This window comes from Glycine max, chromosome 16 (genome assembly GCF_000004515.6).
Source record: "Glycine max cultivar Williams 82 chromosome 16, Glycine_max_v4.0, whole genome shotgun sequence".
NCBI classification, from domain to species: Eukaryota; Viridiplantae; Streptophyta; class Magnoliopsida; order Fabales; family Fabaceae; genus Glycine; species Glycine max.
Genome location: NC_038252.2, coordinates 12,209,966 through 12,237,143, shown reverse-complemented (window position 1 = coordinate 12,237,143; position 27,178 = coordinate 12,209,966). Strand labels below are relative to the sequence as shown.

The window sequence follows — 27,178 nt, the reverse complement described above, 5'->3', positions numbered from 1 at the left end:
ACCCTTAAGGACCAAAAACTCTATGCCAAGTTGTCCAAGTGTGAGTTCTGGTTAGAGAAAGTTAGTTTCCTAGGGCATGCGATATCTCAAGGGGGTATAGCTGTGGATCCCTCTAAGATAGAAGTTGTTCTTAAGTGGGAGAGTCCTAAGTCTGTTTTTGAGATTAAGAGTTTTCTGGGCTTAGCAGGATATTACCGGAGATTCATAGAAGGTTTTTCCAAGTTGGCTCTACCTTTAACTAAACTGACTCGTAAGGGTCAAGCTTTTGTGTGGGATACCTAATGTGAGCATAGTTTCCAGATCCTTAAGGAAAGATTGACGACCGCTCCAGTGCTAGTTTTGCCTAACCCGAGAGAACCCTTTGAGGTGTATTGTGATGCATCAAAGATGGGTTTAGGCGGAGTGTTGATGCAAAATGGCCAAGTGGTGGCCTATGCTTCTACACAACTTAAGACTCATGAGAGGAATTATCTCACCCATGATTTAGAGCTGGCTGCTATAGTTTTTGCCCTTAAGATTTGGAGACATTATCTGTTTGGCTCTAAGTTCGAGGTGTTTAGTGATCAAAAGAGCCTTAAATACTTGTTTAGTCAGAAGGAGCTGAACATGAGACAAAGGAGATGGTTAGAGTTTCTTAAGGATTATGATTTTGAGCTTAGCTACCATCCCGGTAAAGCCAATGTAGTGGCTGATGCCTTGAGTAGGAAATCTCTACATATGTCTTCCTTGATGGTTAGAGAGATGGATCTCCTGGAACAATTTAGAGACCTTAGTCTTGCATGTGAGGTTACTCCTAATAGTGTAAGATTAGGAACTTTGAGGATCACTAGTGAGTTACTAAGAGATATCAGGGAAGGCAGAAGATTGATCCTTTTCTACGGACTCAGTTAGAGGCTATAGAGTCAGGAAGGGACAGTAGTTTCAATGTTGGATTAGATAGAGTTTTGAAACTTTGAGATAGGATTTGTGTTCCGAATGTGCCTGAACTTAGGAAGATGATCTTAGAGGAAGGACATAGGAGTAATTTGAGCATCCATCCTGGTGCTACCAAGATGTATCATGATTTAAAGATGATGTTTTGGTGGCCCAACATGAAGAGAGAGGTTAGTGAGTTTGTGTATGCATGCCTAGTCTGTCAGAAGGCTAAGATAGAACATCAGAGACCTTCAGGGAAGTTACAACCCTTAGAGATACCCCAGTGGAAGTGGGACAGTATTTCCATGGATTTTGTGGTAGGACTACCTAGAACCCCTAGAGGTTTAGATTCTATATGGGTTATTGTTGACAGATTGACTAAGTCTACTCACTTCATTCCCATTAATATCAGATTTTCCTTGGAAAAGTTGACTACCTTGTATATAAGTGAGGTTGTCAGGTTACATGGTGTGCCATCTAGCATAGTATCTGATAGAGATCCTAGATTTACCTCTAGGTTTTGGGAGAGCTTGAACAGAGCGTTGGGAACCAAGCTTAGACTGAGTTCAGCCTACCATCCTCAGACTGATGGCCAAACTGAACGGACCATTCAGTCATTGGAGGACCTTTTAAGAGCATGTGTCTTAGAGCAGAAGGGAAGTTGGGAGGGTTTTCTTCCATTGATAGAGTTCACTTATAACAATAGTTTTCATTCTACCATTGGCATGGCTCCCTATGAAGCTTTGTATGGTAGAAGCTGTAGAACACCCCTATGTTGGTTAGAGCCCGAAGAAGGCCTCACCTTAGGACCAGAAGTGGTACAACAAACCACTGAGAAAGTTAAGTTAATTCAGGAAAGGATGAGAACTGCTCAGAGTAGGCAGAAAAGTTATCATGATAAGAGGAGGAAAGATCTGGAATTCGAGGTTGGTGATCATGTATTCTTGAGAGTCACTCCATGGACTGGGGTTGGTCGAGCATTGAAATCCTGAAAACTCACACCTCGCTTTATTGGTCCTTTCCAAATTCTTAAGAAAGTTGGCCCTGTGGCATACTAAATTGCACTACCCCCGTCTCTTTCTAATCTTCACAATGTCTTTCATGTGTCTCAACTCCATAAGTATATCCGTGATCCATCCCATGTGATTGAATTGGATGATGTACAAGTGAAGGAGAATTTGACATATGAAACATTGCCTTTGAGGATCGAGGATAGGCGAACAAAACACCTAAGAGGGAAAGAGATTCTGTTGGTCAAGGTGATATGGGGAGGTGCATCAGGAGAAGATGCCACGTGGGAATTAGAAAGTCAGATGCGAGAAGCCCACCCATCCTTGTTTGAGTAAGGTAAATTTCGAGGACGAAATTTCTAAAAGGGTGGGAGAGTTGTAACACCCTGATATATATATATCTATATATTATTAGTAATTATGTTTGATGTTTGATTATTTGTTGCGTTATTTTCATCCGTAATTATTTTTAAGAAAGTTAATTTAGTTAATAGAGGGGTGGATAGATAAGGATGTAGCTTCTCAAAGAAGCCTCTTGAGAAAGCTTCTCAAAGAAGCCACGAGGAAGCTTCTAGAGGAAGCCTCTTAATGAAACTTCTAGAGAAAGCTACATGAAGCTGCCTCGGTAAAAATGCTTCCCAGCCTTCGTTAACCGTTGGATCTTCTCGAAATTTGGTCTGCAACTTCAAAAGACACTTGTTCATTATCTAACCGTTGGGATCTTTGAGAAAATATCTGGAGTGTGCTAGAAGCTTCCGTTCCCGAGAGCATCTCTTATTTAAGCATTTCAGCCTTTGCTTTCTTGTAGCTTAGGAAAAATGCCATTTCTTCTTCTTTCTTTCTTCCAAATCCATTTCTAAAGTTCCAAGTACTTTCTCCATCACCCACATCCACCATTAGCCACCACAAACCATCATTGTTCTCTGTTGAAAACCCACACCGAGAGGAACCCTTCAACCGAAGCAGAATTTCCAACTTGGCTTGCGGTTTCGGTAGAGAACGAAAACCCTAATCTGATCTTTCGTTTTCTTTCGAGGTAACCATGGCTCTATGCTTGTTTCTTATTAGTTTCATCTTGTCTTTGCATCTTTTCTGACTTTGGAACCACCATTGCATGTCTTATGCTTCCTTTGAAAAACCTTAGAGAAAGAGACTTTGTAAACGTTATCCTTTCATGAAATGCATGTTATTTTCGTAACCTACACTAAACCCCGGTCACATTGGCATGGTCGGAATTTCCAAATTATGTTCCTTTGTAAAACCCGAAATACTCTCAGCTCTTTCATGTAGTGATGTGGGTGTTTGACCCAGAGCACTGTTACTAGCTTTGTTTTTTGAAATCCATACTAAGTCTCCTTCGTTTTGGCACGGTAGAGGCTTGTGTGGAATTGACGAGCAAGGACAAAAAGGAATCTTCAAGTGATGTGACGAGGAATCCATGGGGTAGCACACGATAGGTAAGGGGAGTTTATTATAAAATTTACCGTTTTAACACCATAGTTAGGGTCAGGGAACCTAGCTATGAGGATATCTGCCTGTCCCTGTTGCATACTAATTTTTCTTCAAAGAAAATTACGTTTTAACTAATGGGATGCGATATATATATATATACATATATATATATATATATATATATATATATATATATATATGTATTGTGATGAATGATATTGTTTTGGTTGTTTGAAATATGTTGTTTGAAGACCGTGCGTGTGGAAATGATATTGTTGTGTTTGTTTGAATTGTTGTTGATGTTGCTATTGAGGATTTTAATTGATATGTGATGATAATGATAATTATGATGATATTGATTTGAGATGATGTTGTTAATAAAGACCATGTCAACATGAATTTTTATTATTGATGAATACGTGAATATGAAATGAGGTTGTTGTTGTTGTTGATAACGTCATTGAGATGAGATGATATTTATGTTGTGAATGACATGGAAATACGATTTGTTGATTGATGTTGGAAATGCATTGGCATGTGCATGTTGTGTATGTTCGTGGGGGGCACTGTGCACTGACCTTTCAGGGTCTTTGGCACTAGCTTTTGGCCACGTTCATACGTTTGATTTTGTGTATGATCGTGGGGGGCACTGTGCACTGACCTTCCAGGGGTCTTTGGCACTAGCTTTTGGCCACGATCATACGTCGTATGAAGTGTATGTCATGGGGGGGTAGAGTGCACTGACCTTGTCGGATGGCCCAGACGTGGGTAACTAGCATGGTTAGAGAATCTAAGCATTTATGAGGGGATGCTTAGGTGCTTTAATTGGTCCATGATCTTTGGCACTTACTTTTAGCCATGATCATAGCTCATACGACACAGGAAATAGAGTAACTGTGGCCAAGTGTACTTTGTACTAGGGGGCTGTCACCTGGTAGGGAACACCTTTGGGCTCCCAGGCTGATCACCTATGGGAGGGGGGCTATTACGTGCACAACCGGGTGGTCTCGACAAACTCAGCACAGTTCCCTAAGTGAGAGTGTCGTGTGGACACGCTTAGGCTATTTCCTGAGGTTTGGTTGTTGTTGGTACGTACCACATTGCATCTGAGTGTTGAGTTAGGTGCATGCATCATTCTGTGCAGTCTTGATTGGGTCCATGGATGGATGATGAGTAATTGTTGGATGTGAATGATGAATATTTGTTGGATATGAGTGTTGAATAATGATTGTTGTGTATGCTTATCATGTTTGCCTATGTTCCTTGCTAATTGTGGTTATTTGGAATTGGTATTGGTTCTTTTATAATAAATTCACCCTTGCAATTTTGTATCGTGTCGTTGATACCTGTGATGATCACGAACCTTGTTCGTGGGAGCAGAATGACAGTGGCAGGGTGTAGGGAGTAAGATTCTGGTGAGGAGCCGCCGAGCCGACGTGATGACGTTGGCGTTATTTTGGGAGAGAGTTGTGTTTTGTAATCAACTCCTCCGTAGTTGGTTTTTAAGTTTTATTTTGTTGAGTTAAAGATGTAAAACTGGAATTTTAATTATATATATATATGAACATATTTAATTTTCGTTATGTGTATGCCATATACCGAATTATTGTTTCTATGTAATTATGCATATTCACTTAAGTAATGGCGTGTTGTTGGATGAATTTATGTTGTGACAAAATCACTTCTATTTTCATAATAAAAAATTAAGGGAGTTCTTTTTATAAAAATTGAAATTATCAAATATTAGAGTGTGGATACTGTAGCGACGAGGCGGGTCGTTACATTTGACTCAAGCGAATTCAATCACATGAAATGAATGTCATAAAATGCTTCAATCAACAGTCCTTCACAAAACATGCAGCTTTTCAAAGATAGGAACATTTTTATTAGGACTCACAACTGAAATAAGCTAGTAAGAATGGCAGATATCAAGGAAGGATCATTACCCAAAGCCTCACGGTCATTGTTTCACTCACGCACAAGTGTTTAAGCTTATTTAATCATCAAAAACTAACACGGATCTCAACCTTTGCAATTCATCTCATGTCATACATTTATAAACACACAAATTGAATCAGAAGGACTTTTCTTAGGCTTGTAATGAGGCAGGGCTGCAAATAATTCATGGTTTTTCTAGGATGCAAAAGCTTAGATTCTAGGAGAGCATTCATCCATAAATCAACTTTTTTCTTTTTATTCCCAACCCTATTACTTGCCCTCTTTTTACATTCAGCTTCCTTTTCTTTCAATAGCAGCACACACACAGTTTTTATTTTATACTTACAGTTGGTTTTTTTTAATACATTTGACTGTGTGTGCTTCTCTGCTCTTAGGCTTGTAATGAGGCTGGGCTGCAAATAATTCATGGTTTTTATAGGATGCAAAAGCTTAGATTCTAGGAGAGCATTTATCCATAGATCAACCTTTTTCTTTTTATTCCCAACCCTATTACATGCCCCCCTTTTACATTTAGCTTCCTTTTCAATCAATAGCAACACACACATACACTTTTATTTTATACTTACAGTTGGTTTATTTTTTTGAATACATTTGACCGTGTGTGCTTCTCTGCTCTTACCATTGCATTCCTTTTTACCCAGTAGCTCCCTCAAATTTGCGATTTGACTGTGTGTGTTGCTCTGTTCTTACCATTCCATTCCTTTTTACCCAGTAGCTCCCCCAAATTTGGGGCAAACTTGCTTTGAGATGTGACTCCCCCAAATTTGGGGCAAGCACGCGCTCAGCGCGTTGTCGCTCGCTAAGTGAGTCATCCGTCATCTTCAAGGCCAAGTGCGCGATTAGCACTGAACCACAGTTCACTAATGCGCGCGAAGCGCGAGATTGGTGCTCAACGAGAGGCCACCGACAGGATTTCCATATAAAACCTTAAAACACAGAATTGGAAGGGAGTTTTTTGAGTGTGCGGACCTAGAGGCAACTGAGCAAATCAAAGGAGGCATCTTGAAGAGCTTTGACGGAGCTTTTGAGAGATTGTGAGGATTTTAGAGGTGGAGAAGACATCTCCACCATTTTGTACTTTTTCAATTTCTCTTCTTCTCTTCTTTAAACTTGTAAAAAGGAGTTTCCCCGCAATGGAAGGCTAAATCCTCAGTTGGGAACTTCTACAGAGTAAATGATGTAAAATCTTTCATATCTATTTAGGATTAGGCTAAACTCATGAGACATCGGGGTTTAGTAGTTAGGACCTTAGCATAGAATACAGAAGCACTGTTAAGTAGAGAAATATCCTTAAATTACATCAAAATACCCTGTAGGAGGAACCAACACATTCGCATATTTGTTTTCACACATCATTACTCACTTTACTCGCGTTCATTTAGAATAGATCATACTTTTATTTCTCTTTTTAACCATTAATTGTATCACCAATGCCTGCTCGCCAAATGACAACTTTTACCAAGTAAAACAAGTTCCCTGAGATCGATACTCGGTATTCTTACCGTTTTAATACTACTTGCGTGCCCCGGTACACTTGCCGGGCAACGATCAGTAATCCTACAACAATCCATGGAGATATTGTCCCACTTCCACTGGGGTATCTCTAAGGGTTGTAACTTACCTAAAGGTCTCTAATGTTCTATCTTAGCCTTCTGGCAGACTAAACACGTATATACAAACTCGCTAACCTCTCTCTTTATGTTGGGCCATCAAAACATTATTTTTAGATCCTGATAAATCTTGGTAACACCAGGGTGGATGCTCAGGTTGCTCCTATGACATTCCTCTAAGATCATCTTCCTAAGTTCTGGCACATTAGGAACACAAATCCTATCTTGAAGTCTCAAGACTCCATCTGATCTCACATTGAAACTACTATCTCTCCCTAGCTTTATAGCTTCTAACTAAGTCCTTAGGAAAGGATCAGTCTTCTGGCCCTCTTTAATATCTCCAAGTAGTTCACTGGTGATCCTTAAGACTCCCAATCTCACGCTATTAGGGGTAACCTCACACACAAGGCTAAGTTTCCTAAATTGTTCTAGGAGATCCAGCTCTCTAACCATCAAGGAAGATATATATAGGGATTTCCTACTCAAGGAGTCAGCCATTACATTGGCTTTGCCAGGATGATAGCTAAGCTCAAAATCATAGTCCTTAAGTAACTCTAACCATCTCCTCTTATGCATGTTGAGCTCTTTCTAACTAAACAAATACTTAAGGCTATTAAGATCGCTAAACACTTCAAACTTGGAGCCGAACAAGTAATGCCTCCTCATCTTAAGAGAAAAAACTACAGCAGCTAACTCCAGATCATGGGTAGGATAATTCATCTCGAGTCTTGAGTTGTCTAGAACCATAGGCCACTACCTGACCATTATTCATCAACACTCCTCCTAAACCCATCTTTGATGCATCACAATACACCTCAAAGGGTTCTCTTGGGTTAGGCAAAACTAATACAAGAGCGGTCGTCAACTTTTCCTTAAGGGTTTGGAAACTATGCTCAGACTGGGCATCCCACACAAAAGCTTGACCTTTATGAGTCAACTTAGTCAAAGGCAAGGCTAACATGAAGAAGCCTCTTATGAATCTTCGGTAATATCCAGCCAAACCCAGAAAACTCCTAATTTCAAACACAGACTTAGGATTCTCCCACTTAAGTACAACTTCTATCTTATAAGGATCTACACCTATACCGCCTTGGGATATCAGATGTCCTAGGAAACTAACTTTATCTAACCAAAACTCACACTTGGACAACTTAGCATAAAGTTGTCGATTCCTAAGGGTTTGCAGCACAATCCTCAAGTGTTCTTCATGCTCCTCTCTAGTCTTGGAGTATACCAAAATATCATCTATGAACACTACCACAAAACTATCAAGATAAGGGTGAAAGATCCTATTCATGTAATCCATAAACACACCAGGGGCATTAGTTACACCAAAGGGCATGACTAGATACTCCTAGTGACCATAATGGGTCCTAAAAGCATTCTTTGAAATATCCTAAGACTTCACTCGAATCTGGTGGTAACCTGATCTAAGGTCAATCTTGCTAAACACACAAGCCCCTACCAGCTGGTCCATAAGGTCGTCTATTATAGGAAAAAGGTACATATTCTTAATCGTTACCTTATTCAACTAGCGGTAGTCTACACACAACCTCATGGTCCCATCTTTCTTCTTCACTAACAACACTGGTGCTCCCCACGGAGACAGACTAGGTCTAACAAAATGCTTATCCAACAACTCCTCTTACTACTTCTTAAGCTCAGCTAACTCTATAGTAGGCATCCTATAAGGGGCTATGGATATGGGTCCACCACTGGGTACCAGGTCAATCGAAAACTCTATCTCTCTCTTAGGTGGTAAACCAGATATTTCCTCAGGAAACACTTCAGGAAACTTTCTGACAATAGGGAGGTCACACATGGAAACCTTAATCTCTACTTCTGGGTTAGACAAGATCATGTACACTTGAGAATCTTCTTTTAAAGTTGTCAAAACTTGGTTGGCAAAGATAAACATTTCATCCTTACTCACTCCAGAATCATCAAACATCATTGTTTTATCAAAATAGTTTAACAAGACATGATTGGAAGATAACCAGTCCATACCCAAAATAACATCAATTTGGCTCAAAGGCAAACAGAACAAATCAATTAAGAATGTTCTACCAGAAATTTCCACAGGACAATTCAAACATATATTAGAAGTTAACACAAAACCACTAGTTTGGGTCTCTACTACCAGATATTTATTTAAAGAAGACACATAAAGCTTAAGTTTCTCTACACAAGAACAAGATAAAAAGGAATGGGTTGCACCAAAATCAAATAGCACAAGTAAGGGAATCCCACTTATGAAACATTTACCTTGGATTAGATCTTTATATTTCGAAGCTTCAATGCCATTAAGAGTAAAGACTCTTCTCGTGGCTTTTCGATGTCTAGTTTGGTCATTCAGACCTCCACCATTTCATTCCTTCTTGGGATTTGGGCAATCCCTCTGAATATGGCCCTTCTATCTGTAGTTGAAACAAGTCATATCTTTGTCTTCACAATTTGAAGAAATATGGCCTGACTTACCACACCTGTAACAAACTATTTGAATTGAGGAAGTAGTGGGTTTGCTATCACTACCACCAGAAAACCCCATAGCAGTAGTCCTCTGATTGCTAGGGCGATTACCATAATGCTTAGGAGGGGTCGAGTATGGTTTTCCGTGATTTTGGGATTCATTCTTCTTGTTCTTCATTGAACCCGTACTCCGATAATATGCTGCCCTGTCTCGGGAGTCTTCATCCCAGATTCTACACATGTTCACCAATAGTGGGAATTGACGAACACCTTGATAATTCACAGCTTGCTTCACCTCAGATCACAGGCCATTCAGAAACTTCACACATTTTGAGCTTTCACCATCCCTTCCTTGGTAATGAGGAAAATACCTCACTAGCTCTTCAAACTTGGCTACGTATTAAGCTACAGTCGTGTTCCCTTGCTTGAGCTCAAGGAATTCCATCTCCTTCTTGTTCCTAACATCTTCAGGGAAGTATTTCTCTAGAAATACCCTCTTGAAGGTTTCCCAAGTCACAAGTTGACCTTCTGCCTCCCTGCATTGGCGAGTGTTCTCCCACCATTACTCAGCTTCTTTTACCAAAGTGTAGGTGCCAAAAGTAACCTTTTGCTCCTCAAGGCATGCCATCACTCGGAAGATTTTCTCAATCTCACATATCCAAATCTGAGCACCATCAGGGTTGCATCCTCCATTGAAAGCAGGGGGATTGTTTCTTTGGAAGCGATCCAACCCTTGATACTCGGCAACTCTAGTAGAACCAGTAGATTCTCCTCTATTCTGGTTTCCCATAGCCTAGGTGTCATACCCTAATTTCGTCCGGGGACCTTTGCTCGATGACGTGCGACCATTCTTTGGTCCTCGTGAGGTGCTTGGCACCCATCATTAGGCAATTTGTGAAATTCCAGGACATGCCGAAAAACCAAAAAAATATTGATGCACAATCCGTAAGTTTCCGTGACACACCGGAAATCAAATGGAAGCATCATTGCATAATTAAGTGAGGTTCCGTAACATTCCGTAAGTCAAAAAGGGGATGATTATGTAATCCGCAAGGTTCCGTAACATTACGGAAAGAAAACAAGTATCGTTACGAAATTCGTAAGTTTCCGTAACTTTACGAAAAAAGAATCACCAAAAAAACAGCAGAGGGGGGTGTACTTAGTAAAAATGGGGGTGCAAATAGCATCCAGGCCCACTTGGGCCCTCCGGAATATTCCTCCAGAAGGCGGTTGCTTCTGGAGGAAGCAACCCTGCTCGCCTGGGCGAGCTGGGCGGCAACCACCTCCCCTATTTTGCTATAAATAGGGGAGGAAGGCAAGAAGGAAGGGGTTCAGCCCCTTAGGCACTTCTCTCTCTTTCGAATTTGCTTGGAAAAATTGTTTCCGTGAAGAAAATCTAAGCCGAGGCGCTTCCGAAACGTTTCCGTAACGTTTTCCGTGAGGAATCTCGCAAAGGTTTCAACCGTTCTTCGACGTTCTTCATTCGTTCTTCATCGTTCTTCGATCTTCAACGGGTAAGTACCTCGAACCAAGCTTTTCGATTCATTCTATGTACCCGTAGTGGTCCACATTGTGTTTCGTGCATTTTTATTCTCATTTTGTTTACTTTTTATACCCCCTGTTGACGTGCTTAAGCCATTTTACTTAAGTCATTTCTCGCTTAACTTAAAAATAAAATAAATTTCCACCGAACGTTTGAATTGTATTATCCGTTATCCTCGGTTAAAATAAATTCCGACCGTTCGGTCGTGCCGTAACCACGTTGGAAATCAAAAAGAGGTAAAAAATAAATATAATAATCAAAAAGACATCTTTTAGTAAAATAAAGCGGAAAATCAATCGGACGTTTTCTCTTTGGGATTTCTCATTCTTAATCGAATTGATTAATAACTAAAGTGAAACTAAGGCTAAAATCAACTCACCTAGTCAAGCTCGTCCACAAAAATAGGCTTTTGAAGTTAGTCATCTCAATTTCTCACTAAGTAAAATGGGTCATTTTTAAGGTCCAACGCCTTAAAATGATCACCACTTAAGTAAAAAAGAATCATTTGATAAAAAAGAACTACGTAGGTCTGATTTTCTCATCCCAAATTGAGGAATACGTAGGAGCAAAGGGAAACACCCTTGTCGACCACAAAAAAGGGAAAAATATAAAAAGGGTATAAAAGGATATAAGGACATAAAAAGGAACGTAAAAATCAAAGTCATGTTTGCACATTCGATTAAAGGCTGCCGTCCCTTGGGGCGGACGTGTGGGGTGCTAATACCTTCCCCGTGCGTAAATACAACTCCCGAACCTTTCACTAAAAAGTTCGTAGATCGCGTCTTTTCCGGTTTTTCCGACGTTTTCCTCAAATAAACGTTGGTGGCTAAGGCTTGCAGAGCACTAGGCTAAGGCTTGCAGAGCATCAACTATCGCATGATCATTCCGTCCAGCCATTACTCCCTATGCACACCAGGAAGTGAGAACATGGGAAGAAAAACACACAATAAAAAGAATAATATGATTTCATATTTATCTCAAGACATGTAACTCCATGTGGAGCTTGTAGGCCTTAGATCTTCTTCATCAATGGAGTCCTTTGCTTCTTGAAGATTAATGGGAGCTGAATGGAGATGGAAGAAATATGATTGGAGACGCCACTTCAAGGAGAAGAGAAGTCAAGAAGAAGCTCACCACCATGGGCGAGCTGATCCAGCTCAAATTTTACTGCTTCAGTTAAAAATCATATCTCATTCTAAATTTGTTATAATGATAATCCCAACGGTCAGAATGATCAAAATTGGGTGACAAGACTACAATCCAAATTTGAAAGCGATCCAACGGTTAACGAATCCACGATTTCGTTTTAAGTGGAATAGGTTTAAGTAAAACCTGAAATCTCATACTTTCAACCTAAGTCAATAAAAGTCCACATAACTCAACAGCCACATCAAGCATATCGCACATGGCTAATTCACACAATACCTTAACTCATCCAAATTAATAAAGTAATCAAATAACACAAGAAAAACATTAAACATCTATTTTCAATTATCGAAATTTCAAGGCGTTACAGCCATGGCTAGGAGACTCAAAGAAGATTGGGCCAAAGATGCAGGAGAAGGCCCTTGGGTTTTCATGAGTTGTAGGGTAGATTTTGGGCCCATGGGCTAAGTATAAACCCATACGTATTTTTAAATATTATATTAGGGTTTCATTATTTTTGGGTCTTGTATTCAGGGCTCCATAGTGTAGGGAGGGAACCCTAGTAATGCAGGATTTTTCAGCCCTTGTATTTTAGGACACCTAGACTAGTTTTTGTATTAGGGGTAGTTTTGTAATTTCACATGCATTAAATGAACTATTTGATGTGTGTGTGTTGGGAGAGAAATTTAATTGAATTGGTAGAAGCTCAATCCAATTAAATTTTGGACCATCCTAAGAGGGAGGTGAGCATTTGCATGCTACACCCCATTGACACATCATATAGTCACACTTTGTGCATGTCCTTCATGCTTTACATGCCTCATGACACCTAAGCACACTTAGGGGAGAATATTGGACTTGATCTTGGAATAGTGGGTTGAACCATAGCTAAAATTCACTAATCATAATTAGTGAAATTCTGGCTCCAAATTTGGCTCCTTAAATTCAAATTCAAATTCAAGTGAAATTTGAATAGAAATTCAAATTTCCCTCCAATTTTATTTGACACTTAGGCTATAAATAGAGGTCTTGTGTGTGGATATTTTCAACTTTGATCATTTGAGAAATTATACTTCAAAGTTTGGACTTCATTTGAGGCATAAAATTCGTGCCCCCCCCCCTCTCTCCCTCTCCCTCCACTCATTTTCTCCTACCTTCAAGCTCTTATCCATGGCTTCCTGTGGTGGTGAGCTTGTTCTTGACTCATCTTCTCCATGAAGCAGCATCTCCAATCACCTTTCTTCCATCTCCATTCTGCTGCCATTGATCTTCAAGAAGCAAAGGACTCCATTGATGAAGAAGATCCAAGGCCTACAAGCTCTACATGGAGCTACATCATGTGGTATCAAGAGCATTTCATCTAGGTGATGTTCTTTTGCTTCCTCCATCTTTTTTTTTTTTACCAATTCACTTCAATTCCTTATTCTTCATATTCTTCTCCATGTATCTCCTCCATTGTCTTGTGGTTTGGTGCTATTTATAGTAGATTCAAAAAAATAAACTGATTAAATCTTAGATATACACTTGTTCTTGTATTTTTATGGTTCAAATCTTACAGATCTACTCGTGAATCATGTTTTTGTGTTGATTTTAGGTTCTATCATTTTTCAGTCATAATATTCTTGTGTTGAACCTTTAGATCTCAATTTTCTTGCAAAATATTGATTAGAAAAGAAAACACCAAAATCTAAGTGTAAATCACTTTATTCATGTTGTCTTAGAGTCATGTTTAGTCATAATAATTATCACATTATGTTCTAATTTTGTGTTCAATTTTGAGTTTGTTGATTGAATTATTGATACATTTGTTCATGTATTCTTGCAATTCTTATCCTATCATTTTAATTTTGAGTCTAATTCATGCATGTTATTTAGTTCATAACATATACTAAATCAATTCCTAGAAGTAGTCTTGTTGTTGAACTTTTGTTTGTTTTGTAATTTTCCTATATGATGCCTATGAAGAAATTGATTTGTGGTGCTGAGTTGTGGCTGGATTTGTGATTCAAAATAAGTCTTAAGCTCTCTGGAACTGAGTTATTCAAGACAATTGAGCATAGGCAAACACAAATTGTAACTATCCAAGCCTTAAGCAACATAAACACTACTTTTGATTTCTAGGTTGAAATTCTGGTTGCTGTTAGTTTTGGCGCACTGTCTTCTTAACTCCACCATGGCTTGAATACTTTGCGTTTTGAGCTGAAATTTTAACTGGATAAGATAGACATCTGGTCAAAAACAAGGGAGAAAATAATGAACAAGAACGAAAAATAAATGAGCAAGAAAAGGTGATAAAGATTAACATCAAAATTCACGTCTAGACCAACAACAAAAAATTGTGTATGCTTGATTTGCTTGAAAATTGTTCATTATTTTGAGTTGTATTACAAGCCTATTTGATTCCTTGGAGTTTTTCATCTTCTATATGTGTTGCTAAATTGACATAACTAGAATTTTTCGTTGAGTATTGTTTTTAATTTTTCTATCTAATCTAGTGCCATTCTAGGACTTCCTTTGTGTTCCACCTTGGCTTGTGGTGCTTTCCTTTTGCTTTATTTTTTCTTGAATCTCATTGAATTAACGTCACATTAAATTTCCTTTTGGTTTAGCTTTCATTTAATATTTTTGTTTCTTTCTTGTCTTCTTTTTTTGTGTTTAAGTGTTGCCTACAATAAGGATTGGAAGAGAAAATTGGTGCATTGCTTGAAGGAATATTTTTGAGTCTTGGAGGTTAACCATCCTAGGAGCACCATTGGATTTGAAGCAACCAAAGCCTCACTAAATTTTGACTGAAACACTTGAGAAAACAAACAAGCATTGAAGACAAATCTGAAGACCTTAATTGCTTTGTTAAATTTGTTGTAATAGGTCAATTGGGTGCTGAATTTTTTTTTCTATTGCAATTCCTTGTATTTGGACATTCTTCAAGGGTGTATTGGGAGTCTCCAAGAGACCACCCAAACCTCTATTTGTGTGTAATAGCTTAGTGTAAACTGTGTAGACTAAGTGAAGAGCTAGTTGGCACCTCCAAAGGGTCATCTAGGCCTTCACATAGGAAATCGTCTAGCTTGCTTTAAATTTCTTTACTTTCCATTGTCAAACTGGCCAGATAGCTTGCCTTTTACCAATTAGTTTTTACCTTATCTTTCACACCTCTTTTAGTGTTTATTTTGGCTAGTTTCAACCATATTTTCTTTTGCCTTTTGTTTTCAAACCCCCAACAAGAAAGAATCACAACTTATGAACCAATATGAGTCTTCCTCCTTCATTTAGTGTTAATGGTGAGGGTTCTACTCCTAAGGACCCCTTCTATAAGATATTAGATGAGTTGAGATCCCTTAAATTGTGGAAAGAAAAACAAGAGAGAAAAGAAAAAGGAAAAAAAAGAGTGGAAGAAATAAGCGAATATGAAAGAGAGGAAGAAAGAAGAAATATAATGAAAGAAATGAAGGTTAGCATAGATAACATACTAAACATCACTCCCAAAGAAGAGAAACGGATAGAAGGCCTCAAGAGGTTAACATTAGCCTCCCATATTTCCATGGAAAAGATAATGTTGAGGCCTACCTAGATTGGGAAATGAAGGTTGAACAACTCTTTGTTCGCCATCATATTAGTGAAGAGAGAAAAGTTCCATTGGCTACCCTTAGCTTTCAAGGGTATACCCTTTATTGGTGGAATTCCCTTGTTAGGGAACGAAGGATTCATGGGGATCCTCCAGTAGAGTATTAGAATGATATTAAGAGTTCTCTTAGGAAGAGGCATATTCCCTCCTACTATGAAAGGGAGCTTATGGACAAGCTCCAAAGGCTTAGACAAGGGAGTATGAGTTGAAGAATATAGACAACTAATGGAACTACTCCTTTTAAGAGCTAGACTCAGGGAAGAGGAAAGAACAAGCATGGCTAGGTTCCTTAGTGTGCTTAATATGGAAGTGAGGGACAAGGTTGAACTCCTTCCATATAGGGACCTAGATGAGCTAGTCCAACTTTGTATAAGAATGGAGCAACAACTTTAAAAAAGTCTTCTTCAAAATCTTATGGCATTCACTCTTATCCAAGGAAGGACCAAGCCCAAGGAATTTTGGGGGCTGCACCTTCAAAACCCAAGGAAGATAAGGGTAAGACCATAGAGAAATTCACCCTAAGACTACTTCCCAAGCAAGGACTAGCAACATTAAATGGTTCAAATGTCTTGGGAGAGGTCGCATTGCCTCTCAATGCCCCATAAAGAAAACCATGATTATGAGGGGTCATGACATTTAAAGTAGTCAAGAGGACACTACTTCTTCCCCTTCTTCTAGTGGAAGTAAAGATGGAGTAAGGGGTGAAGAGTCTAGTGAGGAAATCTACCCCCATGAAGAATGTGACCTCCTAATGGTTAGAAGTGATAACAATCCTGAAACTAGCCAAATACAGGCTAAAGGCCCACGTGGGGAACGACGAAGGCCCTAATGGAGAAGGATAAAGCCCCCGAGTGGAGAAGGATGAAGGCCCAGAGGTAGAGACACTATCAAAACTATTAATTGTTGCTGAAGGCCCAAACTAATTTGAAGGCCCAAGTTAAATATGTTTTTAGTTATAATTTTTATTTATTGTAATTTTGGCCCAAACTGTTTAGAAGGCCCATGTCTATTTTTATCTTTTTGTTCAAATACACTATAAGTATTGGTTTTTGTTTTGAATAGAAAAAACTTTTGGCATTTGATAAAATTTGGTGAGAGTTTCTCTCTGAGTTCCTTGTTGAACCAATCTCAGACTTATCAAGGTAATCCTTATGGCGTCTACCCTGACTTATCTACCTTCACTGGAAGTGGCATCATCCAAATCTCCATAGCCTGTATCAAACGATCCGCTCCTACTCAAGTTCACATCAAGAAGGCTCCTTGAAGGTCAATCTTGTGATCTATCTCAATCCCAAAGAGATAACATATTTCATACAAGATGCAAAATTTTAGATAAAACTTATTCTCCCATTGTGGATAGAGGATCTTGTTGCAATTGTAATAGCCCATGATTAGTTTCCAAGTTGAACCTCACTATCATTCCTCACCCAAAACCTTATAAACTCAATGGCTCAATGAGCAAGGGGAAATGATAGTTAACCAACAAATGAAGGTATCTTTCTCCATTAGGACATATAAGGATGAGTTAATTGTGATACAGTTCCCATGGAGGTAGGGCATATTCTTTTAGGAAGGAAATGAAAATTTGATAGGAATATCATTTACAATAGCCTAACTAATGAGATTACCCTCACCCATCTTGGCACTAAATTTCTGTTGCATCCTCAAACACCTTCACAGGTAGCTAAGGATCAACTTACAATGAAGGACAAGAGGGATGGGGAAAAGTTGGAAAAACAAAAGAAAAAAAGGATAGTAAGGCCTTAGCTCCAAATGACAAGGAGAATGAAAAAGAGGGAAGGTGTTCCTCTATGAAAATTGTAAAAAAGGAGAGTCATTTTGCAACAAAAGGAGATATCAAAGGAGACTTCCCTTAGCACTGCCACAATTCCCCCACTTGAGACCATTCCCCTAAAGGTCCAAGAACTCTTACAGGAATTTGGTGATGTATTTCCCAAAGAGATACCCCTTGGTTTACCTCCTCTTAGGGGAATAGAACACCAAATAGACTTAGTCCAAGCAACAAGCCTTCCTAATAGACCAGCTTATAGGACTAATCCTCAAGAGACCTAGGAGATTGAATCCCAAGTTAAGGAATTGTTGGAGAAAGGCTGGGTACAAGAGAGCCTAAGTCCTTGTGTCGTGCCTGTGTTGTTGGTGCCAAAGAAGGATGGTAAGTGGAGAATGTGTATAGATTGTAGGATCATCAACAATATAACTGTGAAGTATAGGCACCCCATTCCTAGGCTTGATGATATGCTTGATGAGTTGCATGGTGCAAATATAGTTTCCAAAATTGACCTTAAAAGTGGTTATCACCAAAAAAGGATGAGAGAAGGTGATTAGTGGAAAATCGCTTTCAAGACCAAGTTTAGGTTGTATGAGTGGCTAGTGATGCCTTTTGGGCTCACTAATGCACCAAGTACCTTCATGAGGCTAATGATTCATGTCCTAAGGTAGTTCATAGGCAGGTTTGTAGTTGTTTATTTCAATGATATCTTAGTCTATAGTAGGGACCTAGATGATCACTTAAGACATCTAAGGCAAGTTCTTTTAGTTCTTAGGAAACACACTCTCTTTGCTAATATAGATAAATGCACCTTTTGTGTCGATAGTGTAGTCTTCTTAGGTTTGGTGGTTAGCAAAAATGGGGTCCATGTGGACCCTGGGAAAATCAAGGCCATCCAAGAGTGGCCCATCCCAAAAAGTGTAGGAGATATTAGGAGCTTCCATGGGTTGGCAAGTTTCTATATAAGGTTTTTTCCTAATTTCTCTACACTTGCTTCGCCACTCAATGAGTTGGTGAACAAGAATCTGGCATTCACATGGGGAGAGAGACAAGAGCAAGCCTTTGCTTTACTCAAAGAAAAGCTAAAGACACACGTTTTAGCTCTCCCTGACTTTTCTAAAACTTTTGACCTAGAGTGTGATGCCTCTGGTGTAGGTGTGGGAGTTGTGTTGTTGCAAGGTTGGCACCCTATTGCTTACTTTAGTGAGAAACTTCATGGTGCTGCTCTCAACTACCCTATATATGATAAGGAGCTTTATGCCTTAGTTAGAGCCCTCCAAACTTGGGAACATTACCTTGTTTCCTAGGAGTTTGTTATTCATAGTGATCACGAATCACTTAAGTACATTAGAGGGCAATGCAAGTTAAACAAGAGGCATGCAAAATGGGTAGAATTCCTAGAGCAATTTCCATATGTTATCAAATAAAAAATGGGAAAGACCAATGTGGTTGCATATGCTCTTTCTCGGAGACATACATTGCTTACTGATGTGTCATTATTTTCTCCTATTTCTTAACCCTTTCTGTCACCATTTCAATTACTGATTAGTCTTAATTGTCAAATTAATTATGTAGTTTTATCATTTGGGCTTACTTGACTAATTTTGTGTTTTTAATTTAATTTTAGGAGAATTATAAGCAATTGGGCTTGGATCCGGAATTGGGTTGAACCGGCTTGGAATTGAAGAGAGCAAACAATTTTATTTTATCCAATTTTATTTTATTTGGGCCATTTTTATTTTATTTCATTTTTGGGCTTGGACTTTAAAAGAGAATTGTAAACTTTAGGGCTAAAGACATATATAACAGCACCAGGGTTTTAGTGAGAGCAGACTGTTTTGAGAGGAGAATAATTTTAGGGTTTTGCAATTTCAGTTTTTATTGTTCATGCGCACTGTTCACGTAGAATAAAATTTTGTTTACTGCTTCCAATTGCAATTTCGTTTTTTGCTTCTGCCTTTGAATTTCGAATTCGTTTCTGCTGATTAATGGAAGGCTAAGTCTCCAGGGTTGTTTTCTCTTGAGGATCAAGCACAGCTCTCTTTGAGGTTTTGTCATTACTATTGAATTATGATCAGTTTTTCCTCTTCCCTGCATCTAGGACCACTGCCATCAGAAAAGACATTTCAGGCATTAGGCAACTTAGTGGAGAAAGCTTGTATGAGTACTGAGAAAGATTCAAGAAATTGTGTGCAAGCTGTCCTCGCCACCAGATTTTTGAGCAACTCATTCTTCAATATTTCTATAAGGGACTTAGCAACATGGAAAGGAATTTGATTGAGAAGATGGTCTCCAACTCCCAACAATTTAGTGCAAGAAATGATGCTATTGTCCTTAGAGGAGTCCATGAGGTGGCCACAGATGCATCTTCATCTACTGAAAATAAAAAGCTTGAGGGAAAACTTGATGCATTGGTCAACCTAGTAACTCAGCTTTCCATGAATCAGAAATTTGCATCTACGCCTGTTGCAAGAGTATGTGGTCTATGTTCTTCTGCAGATCACCATACAGATCTCTGTCCTTCTTTGTAGCAATCTGGAGTCAATGAGCAACCTGAAGCTTATGCTGCAAACATTTATAATAGACCCTCTCAGTAGCAAAACCAACAACAGTAGAATAATTATGATCTTTCAAGCAACAGATACAATCCAGGTTGGAGGAATCATCCAAATCTGAGATGGACAAGTCCTCCATAACAATAACAGCATGTCCCTCCCTTCCAGAATGCTGCTGGTCCTAGCAAGCCATATGTTCCTCCTCCAATGCAGCAACAACAAAGACAACAAGCAACTGAGGCCCCTCCTTAACCTTCCTTAGAAGAGTTAGTGAGGCAAATGTCCATCCAGAATATGAAATTTCAGCAACAGACAAGAGCCTCCATTCAGAGTCTGACAAATCAGATGGGGCAGATGGCTACTCAGTTAAACCAAGCTTAGTCCCAAAATTCTGACAAACTGCCTTCACAAACTATGCAGAATCTGAAAAATGTGAGTGTCATCACCTTGAGGTCTGGCAAGCAAATTGAAGTGCCTCTACTAGTAGCAGCACCTGCACCTGAACCTGTCAAGCTTCATTCTACACCTGAAAAAGAGGATGAGATAGTTGCACGAAAGAGAAAACATCCTGATCATGAGGGAGCTAACAAAAATTTTCATGTAAGTGGACCTTCTTTTAGTAATTCTGACTTGTGTGGAGTTTTCCTATAATAGGGGTGTTCATAGAACTACCAGGCAGTCACCTTTTGAGGTTGTCTATGGGTTCAATCCTCTCACACCTTTGGACCTAATTCCCCTTCCATTTGACACTTCTTTTATACATAAAGAAAGTGTATCTAGGTTAGAGTTTGTGAAGAAATTACATGAGAGGGTTAAGAACCAAATAGAGAACCAAAGAAAGATGTATGCAGCTAAATACAATAAAGGAAGGAAGGAGTTGGTGCTTAATAAAGGGGATTGGGTTTGGCCCCATCTTAGGAAGGATAGATTTCCTACTAATAGAAAGTCCAAACTTAGCCCTAGAGGTGATGACCCTTTTTAGGTCTTGGAGAGGATCAACAACAATGCTTATAGGCTAAATCTCCTAGAAGAGTATGGAGTTAGCAACACCTTTAAAATTACTGATTTGGTTCCTTTTGTAGGTTTAGCTGATTCAGATGATGAGGGGTCTACAGATTTCAGGAAAAATATTCTTCAAGAGGGATGGGATGATGCAATCCTCTCAAGGAGGGGACCTATTGTAACACCCTGATATATATCTACATATTATTAGTAATTATGTTTCATGTTTGATTATTTGTTGTGTTATTTTATCCGTAAGTATTTTCGAGGAGGTGAGTCTAGTTATTAAAAGGGTGTTAGTAGTTAAAGCGTTAGCTTCTCAAAGAAGCCACGAGGAAGCTTCTTGAGGAAGCCTCTTAATGAAGCTTCTTGAGGAAGCTACATGAGCTGTCTTGGTAAAAATGCTTCCCAGCCTTCGTTAACCGTTGGATCTTCTCGAAATTTGGTCTGCCGCTTCACAAGACAATTGTCCACAACTGACTGTTGGGATCTTTGAGGAGATGTCTAGAGTATGCGCGAAGCTTCCATTCCTGAGAACATTTCTCACTTGAGCGTTTTCAGCCTTTGCTTTCGTGTAGCTTAGGGAAAACACCATTTATTCTTCTTTCTTTCTTCCAAAGCCATTTCTAATGTCCCAAGAACTTTCTCCATCACCCACAACCACCATTAGCAACCACAAACCGCCATTCTTCCCCGTTGCAACCCCACAATGAGAGGAACCCTTCGACCGAAGCGGAATCTTCCAACTTGGCTAGCGGTGTCGGTAGAGAACGAAACCATACTTTGACCTTTCATTTTCCTTCGAGGTAACCATGGTTCTACGCTTGTTTCTTGTTAGTTTCAGCTTGTCTTTGCATCTTTTCTGACATTGGAACCGCCATTGCATGTCTTATGCTTCCTTTGAAAAACCCTAGAGAAAGAGACTTTATAAACGTTATCCTTTCATGAAATGCATGTTATTTTCGTAACCTACACTGAACCCCGGTCACATTGGCGTGGTCAGAATTTCCAAATGATGTTCCTTTGTAAAACCCGAAATGCTCTCAGCTCTTTCATATAGTGATGTGGGTGTTTGACCCAGAGCACTGTTATTAGCTTTGTTTTCTGAAATCCATATTAAGTCTCCTTCGTTTTGGTATGGTAGAGGATTGCGTGGAACCGACGAGCGGAAAAGAAAAAGACATCTCCAAGTGACGTGACGAGGAAAGTGCGGGTAGCTCACAATAGGTGAGGGGAGGTTATTATAAAATTTACCATTTTAACGCCATAGTTAGGGTCAGGGAACCTAGCTATGAGGATATCTGCCTGTTCCTGTTGCATGTTGATTTTTCTTTCAAGAAAATTATGTTTTTAACTAATGGGAGGCGATAAAATTGTTATTGATATGCGTGTTGGTTTTTCAAGAGAAATTATGTTTTGATGAATGGGATTCGATATATATATATATATATATATGTGTGTGTGTGTGTGTGTGTGTGTGTGTGTGTGTGTGTGTGTGTGTGTAAGAGAAATGCGATTTGTTGTTGATGTTGCTATTGAGGATTTTAATTGATATGTGATGATAATGATAATTAGGATGATATTGATTTGAGATGACGTTGTTAATAAAGACCATGTCAACATGAATTGTTATTATTCATGAATATGTGAATATAAAATGAGGTTGTTGTTGTTGTTGATAACGTCATTGAGACGAGATGATATTTATGTTGAGAATGAGATGCAAATGGAATGTTGATTGATGTTGGAAATGCATTGGCATGTGCATGTTGTGTATGTTAGTGGGGGGCACTGTGCATTGACCTTCCAGGGTCTTTGGCACTAGCTTTTGGCCACGTTCATACGTTAGATGTTGTGTATAATCATGGCGGGCACTGTGCACTGACCTTCCAGGGTCTTTGGCACTAGCTTTTGGCCACGATCATACGTCGTATAGAGTGTATGTCATGGGGGGTAGAGTGCAGTGACCTTGTCGGATGGCCCAGACGTGGGTAACTAGCATGGTTAGAGAATCTAAGTATTTTTGAGGGAATGCTTAGGCACTTTAATTGGTCCATGGTCTTTGGAACTTACTTTTGGCTGTGATCATAGCTCATACGACACAGGAAATAGAGTAACTGTGGCCAAGTGTACTTTGTACTAGGGGGCTTGCCACCTGGTAGGGAACACCTTTGGGCTCCCAGATTGATTACCTGTGGGAGGGGGGCTGTTACATGCACACCCGAGTGGTCTTGACAAACTCAGCACAGTTCCCTAAGTGAGAGTGTCGTGTGGACACGCTTAGGCTATTTCCTGAGATTTGGTTGTTGTTGGTACGTACCACATTGCATCTAAGTGTTGAGTCAGGTGCATGCATCATTCTGTGTAGTCTTGATTGGGTCCATGAATGGATGATGAGTAATTGTTGGATGTGGATGATGAATATTTGTTGGATATGAGTGTTGAATAATGAATGTTGTGTATGCTCATCATGTTTGCCTATGTTCCTTGCTAATTGTGGTTATTTGGAATTGGTATTCGTTCTTTTTATAATGAACTCACCCTTGCAATTTTGTATCGTGTGGTTGATACTTGTGATGATCACAAACCTTGTTCGTGGGAACAGAATGACAGTGGTAGGGTGCAGGGAGTAAGATTCTGTTGAGGAGCCGCCGAGCCGATGTGATGACATTGGCATTATTTTCGGAGGGAGTTGTGTTTTGTGATCAACTCCTCCGTAGTAGGTTTTGAAGTTTTATTTTGTTGTATCAAAGATGTAAAACTTGGATTTTAATTATATTTATGAACAGATTTAATTTTTGTTTATGTGTAGGACGTGTATCGAGTTACTATTTCTATATAATTATATATATTCACTTAAGTAATGGCGTGTTGTTGGATGAATGCATGTTGTGACAAAATTACTTCGGTTTTCATAAGCAAAATTAAGGGAGTTCTTTTATAAAAAACTGAAATTATCGAATATTAGAGTGTGGATACCGTAGTGACGAGGCGGGTCATTACACCCATTGTTAGTTGTCTTATATGACTAACTTTTGTATAGAAAACTTTTTCAAAATGTATATATTTTCCCCAATTTATGGTTCTTTTTGTAGGATTGTAAATAAATTTTGCTTTGTTTTTATATGTGCTCATTAGAAGCCTTGTGTATGGAATTAATGTCAATTTCTCTTCAATTTCAGGCAAAAAGGAGTTATTTTGAAGAAGTGCTAAAGTTGATGTCTCGCTAAGCGAGCTCAATGCGCTTAGCGAGTGTCATCCGCTAAGTGAGGCATCAACACGCTTAGCGGATAGGAGGAATCTGGAAGGGAATTTGTCACGCAGGCACGCGCTCAGTGCGTCATCAGCTTGCTTAGCGAGCCGTTTGTCACCATCCAGGCTTAGCGCAAGTTTGGCACAGAGGAAAATTCACTTTCGTGCTAAGCGTGAGAATGGCGCTAAGTGCGACGTCGAGGTCAGTGAGCCCTTTTTTAAGCCTGACTTGTGGAGAATGAAAGGAGGTCTGGAGAGAGCGCTGAATAGCAGTCAGAGCTTGAAGAGTGAAATACATAGAGGCAAAGAACAAGGCAAAGAAGCCAAGTTTTGATCTTTTAGGAAGATTTGTGAGTTTTTGAGTGTTTATGAGATTCCTAGTGTTGGATCAAGTCGCCTCAGAATAATTAAGAAGGAGGGGTTGAATTAATTATTAATGTGTCTTGACTAATTAAAAATCTATCCTTCTTAATGTTACTAGATTCAATTAGTCTTTACTACTAAGTTATGTAATTTAAAAAAAAAGTAAAGCGTAAAAGAAAAGTACACAGTGGAAATTAAATAGTGCAGGGAAGAAGAAGACATACACAAGAATTTTATACTGGTTTGGCAACAACTCGTGCCAACATCCAGTTCCCTAGCGACTTGCGGTTCTTGAGATTTTTTTCAACCTTGTAAAATCCTTTACAAACCAAAGATCCACAAGGGATGTTCCCTCCCTTGTTCTCTTTGAGAACCCAAGTGGATGTACCCTCCACAAGAGATGTACCCTCTCTTGTTCTCAGTATAACAATCCCCAAGTAGATGTTCCCTCTACTTGTACCACAAAGGATGTACCCTCCAATATGTTGGGACAAAGAATTCTCAGGCGGTTAGTCCTTTGAATCTTTGTAAAGGGGAAACAAAAGATATCTCAGGCGTTTAGTCCTTTGAGATCTTTTGTTTAAGGGAAAGGGAAGAATCAAAAGAATTCTCAGGCGGGATCCTTTGAATTCTCTTGGAAAGGGAGAAGGGAGACACAAAAGAATTTAGGCGGTTAGTCCTTCGTTCTTTTGGCAATGGGAGAAGAGAATGAAAAAGATGAATAACACAAGTTTTTGAACAAAGAACTTTTCTTGGAAGAGAAAGTTTTGAACAAAAACTTTTAGAAAGATGAAGAGAAAAGAATCAGAAAATTTTGTTGAAAGAGTTGAAAGATATTGAAAAAGATGTGGAAAGAATATTGAAAGATAGCTTGAAAGATAGATGATGTTGATCTTTTTTTTTTGTTTCATGCCAAGGTCACATATTTATAATTTCTTGATGACTCGAGTCAAAACTTGTAACTCTTGGAAATTTCTTTAAAACTAATTACTTAAAAAGTTATGACTTTTGAAAGAATCTTCAGAAACAAGTTACTTGAAGAATTGTGACTTTTGGAAATGAATTTTTCAAAATCAGTCACTGGTAATCGATTACCATTAAGGTGTAATCGATTACACATCAACAGATGTGACTCTTCATTTTGAATTTTGAATGTCCTAACGTTTTAAAACACTGGTAATGGATTACATGATTATGGTAATCGAGTACAGATTTGTAAATCAGTTTTGAAAACAATGCTGGCTACTGGTAATCGATTACTACCTTCTGGTAGTCGATTACCAGAGAGTAAAACTCTTTGGTAATGATTTTGTGAAAACTTCTTGTGCTACTCAATGTTTTGAAAAACTTTTTAATACTTATCTTGATTGAGTCTTCTCTTGATTCTTGAATCTTGATCTTGATTGTTCTTGAATCTTGAATCTTGGAACTTGATTCTTGAATCTTTGCTTAACTCTTGATTCTTTGGCATCATCAAAATAACTTTGGAAGACATTGCTTCCACACCTAGAGGTGGAGGAGACATCCCCACTCCTTTGTAAGCAAGCAATTTCTCTTAATTCCTCTTCTTCAATGTAAAATTAGCTTCCTTGCTATGGAAGGCTAAACCCTCAGTTGGGGATTCTTGTTGAGTAATTGATGTAAACTCTTTCCCTATCTAATTAAGGTTGTTTTATGTGTTCATTGTTTATATCAGTACTTTATTATTGCATGCTTGTGGCTTGATCACCCATATGTGTGTACTGTTAGGGGCTTTAGCATTGAAAGATGTATTGTCTCCTTAGAACTTGATTGATCAGGATTAGGTTACCGTATGTCTAGACACGGAGTGTTGTAATTTAGTTTTTATTATGCTATGATCATAAAGCTGTTCAATTAAGCTAACTTCAACAGGAAACATCTGCGAACGAAGTTTAAGTAGAATTAGGATAAACTCACGAGACATCGGTGTTTAGTACTTGATCCTTCAGCATAGAACACAGATACATCTTTAATTAGAGAAACATCCTTAATTGCATCAATTTTCTCAGTAAGAGGATCCAATGCCTTTAGATATTTGTTTTCACACTTACTCACTCATGTTTATTACTTTGTAATTAGAATAGAACATACTTTTACTTTCATTCACAATCATGATTTCTATTTGCAAATGTCTTCTTATTGAACAAACCTTTACCAAATGAACAAGTTCCCTGAGTTCGATACTCAGTTCATACCATTTTAATTATTTACTTGACGATCCAGTGCACTTGCCGGTATATTTCGCATCTACACAAAAAAGTAGTATCCCGGAGAGCGAAACAAGTATTTTGGCGCCGTTGCTGGGGAACTTTTTCCATTTGGAAAATTTAGTTCAGTTTGAAGGCATTAATTCATTATTCTTTGATTTATTAATTTTTGTTTTTGTTAGTATTTGTTTTGTTTAGAATTTATTTTCTTCTTGAATTGTTGATTGTTGTTTCTGTTGGTGTTTGCATGTGTAGATCTT

General features: G+C 38.8%; 1 protein-coding gene across 1 annotated transcript; it reads right to left on the bottom strand.

Annotated features, from left to right (window-relative positions):
* Positions 1-7,646: 7,646 nt before the first annotated feature.
* Positions 7,647-8,288, bottom strand: LOC106796408 (uncharacterized mitochondrial protein AtMg00860-like). The gene has a single exon (XM_014768668.1). The coding sequence runs from the start codon at positions 8,286-8,288 to the stop codon at positions 7,647-7,649; it is 642 nt and encodes a 213-aa protein (XP_014624154.1).
* Between the last annotated feature and the right edge of the window lie 18,890 nt (positions 8,289-27,178).